We start from the raw sequence: 11442 nt of genomic DNA, 5'->3' as shown, positions 1-11442 counted from the left end.
CGTCCTTCCTAAAGATTCTGAATCCAGCTATGGCAGTGCTTCAGTTGTGTGAGCTGCAGCACCTTCTGCCTCTGATTCCAATGAGATCGCAGCCCTGCAACCGCATGCAGACCTCTAATTCCTCCTGTTTGTTCCCCACGCTGCATGCATCAGTGTACAGGCACTTCAGAAAGACACCCAGTTGTGACAATTTTTCCAAGAAGAGTGTTGAAGTTTCCTCTATTACGTTGTTGTCTCAGCACCTTTATTCATACACATACACTTGAGATGGGCCCCCTCCCTTCAGTCCTTATTATTTTTGAGGTTTCTCGTGCCCGTATCAGCCACAACTTGCCCACATCTTGCCCTCTGCTTGCCAGTCCAGTCCACCACTTCTTCACTTGATTGTGGGTCACCATCTGCCTCTCCCATTTTTCCTATTTTAGAGCTTGCATTACCAGGTTGGTTGAAAACATTCATTTTGCCTTCAACACTACTTTTTCTAATATTAATACTGTATTACATAATAAAAAAGTTTCTACTGAAATTCAGATACGTAAGAAGTTGAAAAGCCTTTATGTTGTACCACCATTAAAGCAATTTGGTTACAGAAAGAGAATGGAAAAGGTGCTATTTTTTTTCATAACTCTCAACTTTGTCTATTTTTATTATCCAATTACAAACTCTCTTGGAAATTTTTGGAGCAGTCTGTGTTGAGAGCATGGTTATGTAATTTCTAGAAAGAAACACAATATTGATTTGTGTAATTTCTTTTTTGTATATGAATTTTGTATATGCATTTCTTTTTTGTATATGAAAAACTTTTTAACTCAAAATAGAATTTGACTAGGAAGTCACAATGAACCTCTTCCCAATACTCTTATTTGGGAATGACACCAGCCTTCTTGCTTTAGGATATAGAGGAATCATTCCAGTATTTTGATAAAATAATGTCCTTTACCCACAAAAGATACAGAAATATATTGTATCTACCTGATATGTTATTTCATCAGAGTTTGCAGATGCTGAATGGGGTGTATGGCTCACCAGTATGACTTGCTGTGAGCCTGACCCACTTTGGCTAGCGAGACTGGAATCTGTCAGTATAGCAGGGAACTGCTGACCCTATCAAAGAGGGGAGGAAAAAGAAAAAAAAAAGGTAGAATAACTATATTTAAACAGCTAACTGTAGTCATGTAAATTATTTTTACACCTTAAAACTACTTTTTTTTTCCTTGAAAAAGACCATTCCAGAATCCTATCTGAACAACAAATGCTAGTTTTTCTCTCCTTTTCTCCTTGCATTTTAATTCTAGCAATTTAAGGGTAACAACAGCTGGAAGTCTAAGAGTAGAGATTCAGTTCTCATTAATTTTTCCCAACCTTGCATCAATTGCTGAATGTTTCAGCCTTCCCTTGTCTTTGCCTCTTCAGCTGATACTTTCTTTAACCCCTATATTCTGCTTTCCTGCATGGTCTTCCCATAATATTTTCCTTTTTTTAAATCTCTTAATTAAACCTGCTTCCAAACCACATGAAATCAAGGTACAAAATTACTACTTAAGATATACAATTACTAATATCATACTACTACTTCTATTTCTACATTACTGTTAAAGACACTTCAATTTCCCCAGGAAACGCAGTACCTTTATGTACTACCTGTCTATTCATCACAATTCCTGCAACATAGACTGTGTTTGCATAGTGCCCAAAACAATGTTTCATTTTTATTTATGCCTGCCTTAACGTTAGGCATAGTGTCTCATTAATAAACAGCAACACTGCCAAATGTAATTAATCACTTAAATTTTTACAAAGTCTGAGATGAAACCACATGTTGCTTTGTTACCCTGACGCCAGAAATCACAAATGTGTCATAAGCACTATTTAAGAAGTCTTTTCTTCCCCTCCCCAGAGCAAAACTGCAGAGGAAAAGCATATAATAATGATCCTCACAGACTTTGCTTCACCAGGTTTAATCACACCATATGCTAGACAAACCGTCTTTCATTTATATACATTTACACATTTATATGTGTAAATGTATACCTATATATTTCATTTATATACATTTACACATGTATATATACAATTACACATTTTAATTCAGGACAAAAAGTAAGTAAAAATCAACCTAAACCTAGTTAAGCCAAGAAAGTAGAAGAAACAGCCCAAGTTTTCAGATGTCAAATCTACACTGAAATGCCAACCACATAATGACCCTAAATTTTCACTTTCTAGTCTTTTAATATTATTTATTGACTGGGTTTTTTCACCCATTCTATATGTTCTATTTGCCAACATGTTTTTGGCTCTTGATGACACCACAAAAATCTTAAATTATGTTAAACACAAAACTAATGTTAAAGCTACCAGGGAGATGATAGTCCATACAGCACAATTCTTATAAAATTTCTTATAATGCTACCTGCCATTAAAGACAGTCAATTTAATTTAGAATCTGTCCTGTTATTTGCTGTGAAAGGAACTGTCGCAACTGCTCTTCAACTCTCATGTTCACAAGGAGGAAAAGAAAAATTTACCATATTAAACAATAAAAAGTTTAGGAATACAAAGCTGTATTACTGAATAGTGATGATGAAGTACAGAGTTTAGTTTATCACTAAAAATTGTCTCAAACGTTTGAAACAGTAGAACCTGTTCATTGCAAAAAAAACCCTGAAAATTTTATCTGTATTTCTGTTTAAATAGTTTATGCTTCTAGATGCCAGTGTGCACACACTGTTGGCAGAAAGAAGGAGAGTTAACTGAATTTTCAAATACTATGTATTTACAAGACAAAATTATTTTCTAAGCAAAATGTCCAATTGCTGCCCTGTAAGACAGTAACATTAGTTTATCTGTGAGTTCAGAAAAGCATTTCTTACCTGTGAAGTGATATTAAGCGTAACTGCATCAAGACCACCTGACAACATTCCCTGAGTGTCAGCAAGAGTCAAGGTGACACTACCATCTCCACCAACTCCTGATGAAGACATTACCAAATTCTGGGCAGAAACTGTAGACTGAGATATGGGTGTTGTTGAAGGAAGGTTTGTTCCACCCGTTGTATTAAGTTCTGGAATACATGCAAAATAGTAAAAAAAAAAAAATCTGTTACATACATAAACTCTTAGCTGCAAACTTCTTTTGTAGCTTGATGGACATCATACTGCGAAGCAATAACTTCGTAACATGATGCGTGGGAGATGACTCATTGCTGAAAGGACACCTGAAGAAGTTTCAGGTTACACGTTTCTGTAGTCTGACCACTTTCAGAATTCTCAATGAAATACACTTCGACTCACGGCAGTAAAACCAAAATTCAGTAACTCCGCAAGCCAACACTCTCACCCTATCCTTGCAACATAGCTGATAATCCATAACAGCAAAAAAGGCCAGTTTATTATTAATAGGTATTTCATAACGTTTGATTGTAACAGCTGTATGATAGTTCATTATAGATCCTCCAACATGTGACTAGAGGCCTCAGGGCTCTCAGTTTATGATAAGCCTCAAAAATGTGAGAAGATGGTACAGAAGGTACGATAGAACTGCCTGTTTTTACTATTTCATTTACTAATTCATTACACAAGAGCATGCCTTAACCTTCAAATCTTACAGGATACTCTGGGGTAGACTTCCCCCAGTATGACACTAAAGCAGATTTGCTTTATCGATGTATATGAGCACTAAAGGAAGCTGTGAAAGGAGACAAACGAAGGAAAAAGAAGATAGAGGCAATGTAAGCATGCATAAGAGTGAAGAAAATTATTTACATACCAGTATTAAGTCTGTATTAGTGCAACCTGCTGCAACCAATCTGTGCAACCAATGCAACCTGCTGCAGTGGTTGAAAGTATGAACAACTCTATACACGCACATGTGTTTGCGTGTATATATAAACAGATATAGGTAGAAATTCATATACATATTTAAAATCTCAAAATTTGAATACTAGGGCAAATTTGTTATAAAGGATATTTTATCATCTGTCTGCAGCAAATATATCAGATTTCTTCATCCTCCAATTTATAGAAATTGTCCTTCAATATTCCTGTAACTGCCTCAAAGTACAATTTCAGATATGTCGTCTTGTTTTCATTGTCTTCTTACTATGTGGAGTAAAGTTCATTTAAATTGGTATAACAATTTAAAGCTAGCGAGAAAACACACAAAGCCATGTAGTTCCTGAATCATAATGTGCAAGATTATACCATTTCATATTTAGTTACCTGGTCTAATATTTATTAACAAAATGTTATTATTTTTAATTAGAAAAGTCACTGGATGCATACCTGGAGCATTTAGTGAAGTGCCCTGAGAAAGAAGCTGGTCGTTGCCTATAGTTAATGTAGCACCTGTAGTCTGAGTGTTGATGGTTGGCGCTGTCAGCCTTAAGCCACTATTCAGATCACTGCTTCCAGCGTTATGCTGAATAAGGTCTTGGCCTGAATAGAAATAAGTCCTATTATAACTGGAAATGTCTCAACATTATTCTGCTACTGCACCTAGAACTATAAACAAGTGATCATAAAAGTAGAAAATACAACCAAAATACAAAATTAATTTCTACACATGCAGATTTTTATGCAGAGGTTCGACAAGCTTTTAATACAGATGTGATTATGCGTATCTAGATACTAACATGTAGAGAAATACCTGAGATTATTAATATTTAGACAAATATTGATCTTACTTATCTAGATTCAAGGCACCAACTTCATGAAACTATAAAAATCTAGCAAACTAAAGGCTAATGGTTAAAATGTGATTTTTTTCGATCTACTATACGGATAATGAATTGCATTGAACATGTCCTCTTTTGTAAAAACATCACTTCACGTGGTGTTAATTTTGTGGAACAGTCAACAAGCATAGAACATACAGAAACTGAAAGCAGATTCTGTCAGTTGTTGGACACCTATACTCCATTTTTCTTAGATGAGTGAACATTCACTAACACGCAAAAAACAGAAGTGGGGGACCCTGACACCTTAACACAGACATTATTGTCATGACACTTAAAAACACTAAACACATTACAGAAAATGGAAAAAGAGAAAAGAGAAGAAAAAAAGGAAAGAAAGAAATAAAAAAGTAAAAAAGAAAGGAGAAGAAAGAGAAAAGCACTAAATATTGTACTGGATCTATTAAAGAAATGTTATGATACAAAACACAAACTGTCTTTGGGGGAAATAGAAAGATATTTATAGTGTATATAGGATCAGTCTCTTAGAGGCACTAAGAAAGTCGGTCTAATTTTATTCAGAGAGACCTGAAGTATTAACCACATATTATAAAGACTGAATAGTACACCTCAAAGAATGATTAGAACATCTATTAGAACATGGTTCCACAGGCATTTAAAGAAAACTAGATTAAATAAACTCATCCCCAACGCCTGCCCTGCTTGTTCCCGTCCCAATACTACCCAGGAACTGCTCTACCCCAAGCGAGGCACAGCAAGGAAATAAGAACTGGTTATATGGGCTTTGCCACTGAGATAAACGTCTGTTGATCCAAGGCTATGAATAAACTAGGGAACCAATCTAACATGCATCCTCAAAGCAAATGGATTTGGTTTTCAAAAGCAGACTCGGGGAATATCTTTTAAAGCTGATGAATATAAAAAAATACACCACAGGAAAGCTGTGGACAGTGAAAATATCCTCAAATGCTACTGTATAGCTACCTTATAAAATGGAGATCTGGTACCATTATAAAGATCATTAAAAATACCAACCAGATATTGTAAGAGTGATTTCTTGAGGACTTCCTGATGAGCTTGTAGTAGTAGAACCTGAAGCATGAGCTAAAACTTGACTCAAACTGGAATTATTTATAGTCAACGTTATCTCATGTTGTCCATTTGAAGATGATACCATACCCTGTGAAGTCATGACTTGAGAGATGTCCTGCGCACCTAAATATAAGTAGGTAGAACAAAAAAAATTCCATGAAGGTCCTTTCTTTATAATAGACACAACTTTTAAAAGCAATTAATACATTATTTTCTGAACTACTATAAAAGATGTAGCCAAGGTAAGATGCTAGAACTTGTACTCTGAAGAATAAATTGTTTTCATATCCAATTTATTCCTCTGCAGGTTAAGATCTTCAGAACAAAGGTTTTGTATTTTTCTAAAGACTATAAATGTTCTTCAGTATTTTAATTATATAGCCCACCTTCTGAAAAAATTATATTCAAAAATGGTAACACAAAGTTGCAAAGTTTGCTGAAGATGCTCATACAAGAACAGTACGCTTATTTTATTAAATGAGATATTTGGCAGGGGAGATCTTCTCACTGTGGGTAATACCATAATTAAAAATAAGAAATTCAAAGCACAATAAAACTATTGACACTGCTTACCACTAGCGCTGGTTGTCAGCACAGACTCTTGCTCAGATAGGGATCCTATTGTCATGTTAGCAGAAGATGTCACTGTGGGCTGCAAAGACAGGCCTGATATAGGCTGAATAACCACATTAGCTGGCACTGCATTTTCTGTTGCCTGGAGGGAGGGATTCTGTGGAGCCATATTGGGATCTCCAGTTAGCTGCTGAGCAAGTAAATTACTCTGCTGTAATGTCTGCTGTAGAATACTTGGATCGATCTGAAAAGCAAGTTTTCAATCTGATCAATCAGAAGGTAACAAATACAGGTCAAGTGAATATTCTTAACATAAACCCTGAATTCATATTCATCGCATATAGAGTATATATATTATTTAAACTTTATAATTAACCATTTTAAACTTAAATTTATTTTTTAAGTGTCTGTATATAGCCAGTCTCCAAAGTCACTATGTAAACAGTCTATTCAGCTTCACCTGTAGATTCTTCCCTCAGCAAAATGTTTGGGAAGTCATGATCATAGTTACATATGAGCATGCTGGGCACCAGGTACCCACCCTACCGGCATTCTGTACTGTCTTACTGTTGCATGTAACACTTATCACTGTCTTCGGGTCTTTGAAAGTGAAAAGGCATGGAGCAGAGAGAAGACTGATATCAGAAATTATCTATTTTTTCAGCTCCTAGGGCTCATTAAGGTCCCAGTTCAGAAACATCTGTTCTCAATAGTTAGACATTTTACTCTTTAGGTATGTTTGGGGATTGGGGAAAACAAAACTAAAATATAGTTTTCTTTGTTTTACGCTAAAAACTTCTTGAGTAGAGAGACTCTGAGCAACCCAGTGCAAACCTGAAGATGTCCCTTCCCTGACCTTGGGGTTGGACCTGGTGACCTCCAGAGGTCTCCTCCAACCTCAGTGATTCTGTGAAACTGATCAAACACAACCAAGTTCATGAAAATGGAATTCTTTCACATAATTTCAAATACAAATTTTTAAATGTAATCATCTCACCTTTTTCTGTATTTCATTTTACAAGCTCAATGGGAACTTAAATTGTGACTCCAAATACTAATAGCTTGCCAAATAACGCAGGTGTCTTATGTTAAGGAAAAGAACATTCTGTGCAATAATTTGGGTTTGTTTGTTTTGGGGGGTGTGTGTGTTCTTTTGGGAGGGGGAGGTCTTTAGACTGAAGTTCCACCCAACTCCCCCAAGAATGCTTTTAAAGTGTAAAGACAAAGTGCAATTAAAAAAAAAAACCAAAACAGATTTTAAAGCCATCTGCCAAAATCCCAGAGGGGTAAAAAAACCTGAAAAACTGAAAAGAAAGAAACCAAACCAGAAAAAAAAACCCCACTGTGCAGCTATTCTTTAAGTCTTCTAACATAGTACAACTGATACAGCATGGTGTTGCCATGTGCCTCACTCAAGTCAAAGGAACTCCTCCAGAATTATATATACTCCTTAAACGTTCTTCAGCCTTCAAAGTGATTCTATAAAATTAAAAGCAAGAAACTGCGAGCAACCTACCTGTAATGTTATGTTGTTAATACTGGTGGCATCTATTCCAGAAATTTGAACATTTTGTCCAACGAGATTAGCAGCAAGTTGTAACTGTATCCCTTCAAGAGTGGCCAAGCTACCATCTGTCAAGGACACAGTTAAGTCACCTCCAGCTACCAAAGAAAACAGTCATATTATAATGTTTTTCTTTATAATTACTGACTGTCTCTTTTAGCTTGTTTACTTTTATAAATTAAATCAATACAAAAGCATTACACACGTTTATTTATGCCAAGAAAAATAATTTGAAGTAGATGATGGGCTATTTTAAAGCTTCATAAATTCTGTGTAATTTAAAGATTGTTATTCTTTAAGCACTAGCTAGCATCTTAGAAAACAAGAACCACTGCAGAGTAGCTTTGGAAACCTGGAGAAATTTGGGATAAATTTCCCTGGAGAGTGTGCTGCGCCTAAGTATAAGCAGCACTCACACACGATATGTACACTCTGACTCTGAACATACACATGAAAGCTACTGCCACATTTTTGCACGGCACAAACATTGTTCAAGAACGCATCAAAGTTCATCCTCTGTACTCATGTGGATGGAAATAAAGGTACATTAGCATTTGAAATCTGGAATCTTTAGAACTTAGAAAGCTCCTAATTTCAAAACTTGAACAGACCGTCTGTATAAAAGGTCTTGAGAGAATGTAAGGAAAAAGTCACCTTGTGTTTGACATACCTTCTTCTCCAAACACCTTCCGTATGATCAACTAGTCTCCTTTAGCTGATGCTTCAAAAAACATCTCCTTCCCTCTCCAAAATCCTTTAGTATAATAAATCTGCTTTACAATGCACCTAAGAAATACCTGCTCTGGGCAAAACTCAAATCACTAATCTTGATTTAAGAAGTTTCCTGCCTCTTTCTAGGACATCTGAACACACTAAAGACTCCTCCTTATTGTGTTCAGTCAAAAATCCAAGCAAACATCAGACGGTTTTTAATCACAAATTTATCTATCACAAACTGTGTCTGTCAAATAACATTTAACAGTATCTTCCGAACAACCAACAGTTTGTTGGTTTTGGACAACAGTTTAGGTCAAATCTGATAAGCTGGAATGGCTACAGTTAAATATGAGACTGATACATTATTGTGAATTTGTGGGCATACCTTCAAAATCATAGACATGTACTGAAAGGAGTGCCAAAGAAACAGACAAACCAGTCTCACTTTCAGAAGCGACAGACAGACAGTCCAAGACCCACAATTTAAGTAGTAAATTTAGCAGTAGCAGGGAACATTTCCAGACACCTGAACACTATTCTGTTCTTAAAAAAGTCTCTGTACCAACTTTGCCTGAGGCAAGCCAGCACTTACACCAGCAATTCCTGAAAGCAATTTAGAAGTTAGCAAGGATCATTCTCAAAAAGGTCATTTACATGCAACATGAAGCACGTTGGGTATTTCATGCCAGTCGGCCTCAGAGTTGAAGAACAGTCTGTGGCACATTTAATGTGCTAATACAGCTGTAGCCACTGTCAATTGGTAAGACTTTGGATCCCAGGCATTTAGTTATTCAACATACATGCCTATACTAGTAGTTTTTCATATCTCTAAAGTGTTTTCTTGTTTTGTTCTTTGGCTGGGGTTTTTTGGGGGGTGGGGTATTTTTCTTTCTGTTTTGGACCATTAACTACAGATGTACAGCAGAGCACGTGCACTTAAAACATTTACATAAATAATGAAAAGCATAACTAGTGTAGACAAACTTTTCTTTGCTCTGTGATCTAATGCTTAAACACAAAATAAATCTTATGGAATGGAAAGCTCACAGAATAACTGTTTTGCTTCTCTCCTTTTTAAGAAAAGGCAACAGAGTATTACCAAAAACAATACAAGTACTCCAGCTACTTGCTATCTGTATTTTCTTCCTTTTGGCAGTGCAACACCACAGCAGAACTGAAGAAATCTCCTTAGGTGAACCGCATGCATTTTCTCCTTCATTCTTAAATAAATACATTTCTATTTACGTCACCGCCGTGCATCGAATCATGAATTCAGTACAACTCTTACCTGTTTGGAAGTAGTGTTTGGCATAATTTTCTGAACTCTAATAGAAAGCAAAGTTCAGTACTTGATCTCAACACCACCACCAAAAAGTAATCCATTTTTACCTGACACTGAAGCAGGCAGGATAGCCTGGCCCACAAGTCCTTGCTGAAGTAAATTTTGATCAAACTGACTCGTCAAAACGGAGTTGTTCATGATGAAAACATTAGGGTCTGTTGAGGATGAATTAAGAAGACTGACTGGTTGTAGTCCCTCAGCTGAAGCACGGGCAACTGGCTTCCTAACTTTCTTTGTCTCTGGTTTATAATGACACTGTATGTGGGTTTTTCTGCGCCCTGAAGTACGAAACCGTAAATCACAGTGTGGACATTTAAAGGGCTTTGCTCCTGTATGCAGACGCATATGGACTTTTAGACTCCCTTTTGTAGAAAAAGAATTACTGCATACATGACAACTGAAGAGCTTCTGGCCTGGAAAAGTTTCAAAAACAGAAAGATAAGTGATAAAACCTCTAAAAATCAATAGCACTGTACCAACAATTTTAAAAAAATACAGATTCTTCACTCATTTGAACAGAATAAATTCGCAATAACTAGCCTTTCTCTTTATAGTTTTGGCTGCTTTTCAAATGAATTAAGGATCTCAGTGAAGGGTACCTTAATTTTTTCCTATTTCTAAAACTTAATATGCTGTTAAAACTTTCATGCAGAATCTTATTTAGTCACCTTGATGCCTCTGTCCTCCTCCCCCTCATCTCTCACCTTCCTAACTAATCAAGCTGTTTGAACTACACAGCTCATAAAACTGGAGAATTAAAAGTTTCACCTCGACCTCTTCAGCATTTGGCTTCTCCTTACTTAGCCACTCATTTCCTTTTTAATTCCAGCAGCTTATTCTTCTGTTTCAGAATTTACCTCAACACTGAGTAGTATTAACAGATTACAAGTAGGAGACGAATAAAATTTGTGAGACAATATTCTAAAACAAAATACCAACCAACTCAAAGTAATCTAGAAGTACAGAAATCTGGTCTATACACATACAGTCGTCTTTCTCTGCTCTCCTTTCAGATTGTATAACATTTGAAAAAAATCCTTCGTCTCAAATGGAATTTTTAATGTTCTACAAATAACAACAGTTAACTACGGAGTTCATTTCATTAACCATATGTGCAATTATAAAATTCACAAAAAGCATAATGTAAATATCTGACAGAAAACATGCCACTATAACTCCTGAAATTCCCAGGCCTTCCAGCACGATTATTGCTTCCTAGCTAAACAAGGGGAAGAAATAAATGTATTTTGTACAGCTGTCTTACCAAAAAATAAAATCAAGACTTCTCTACAGCTTTGATGGAAAAACGCATGGAGGGGAAGTAGTACTAAGTGTGATTAAGTTATCCTTTTTACCTGGCAAACCATTGTATCAACCCTGAAACAAAGTCAACTCAACTTCCAGATCAGAATGCGCTACTGTATTCTGGTGATGTTAGTCATTTACAGTTGGTAAAGAAGT

General features: G+C 36.0%; 1 protein-coding gene across 1 annotated transcript in view; it reads right to left on the bottom strand.

Annotated features, from left to right (window-relative positions):
- ZNF236 (zinc finger protein 236) overlaps positions 1-11442 on the bottom strand; it is an 83158-nt gene that overhangs the window by 19035 nt on the left and 52681 nt on the right. The window contains exons 22-28 of the mRNA XM_009324910.1: positions 10029-10394; positions 7875-8020; positions 6359-6602; positions 5729-5908; positions 4281-4433; positions 2871-3061; positions 973-1104 (exon numbers count right to left, since the gene is read on the bottom strand). Of these exons, the coding sequence (XP_009323185.1) occupies positions 973-1104; positions 2871-3061; positions 4281-4433; positions 5729-5908; positions 6359-6602; positions 7875-8020; positions 10029-10394 (1412 nt within the window). The remainder of the gene's footprint in view (positions 1-972; positions 1105-2870; positions 3062-4280; positions 4434-5728; positions 5909-6358; positions 6603-7874; positions 8021-10028; positions 10395-11442) is intronic.

Source organism: Pygoscelis adeliae, unplaced genomic scaffold (genome assembly GCF_000699105.1).
Source record: "Pygoscelis adeliae isolate BGI_AS28 unplaced genomic scaffold, ASM69910v1 Scaffold135, whole genome shotgun sequence".
Classification (NCBI taxonomy): domain Eukaryota; kingdom Metazoa; phylum Chordata; class Aves; order Sphenisciformes; family Spheniscidae; genus Pygoscelis; species Pygoscelis adeliae.
The sequence above is the reverse complement of the archived record's forward strand: the minus strand, read 5'-3'. Positions and strand labels throughout refer to the sequence as shown.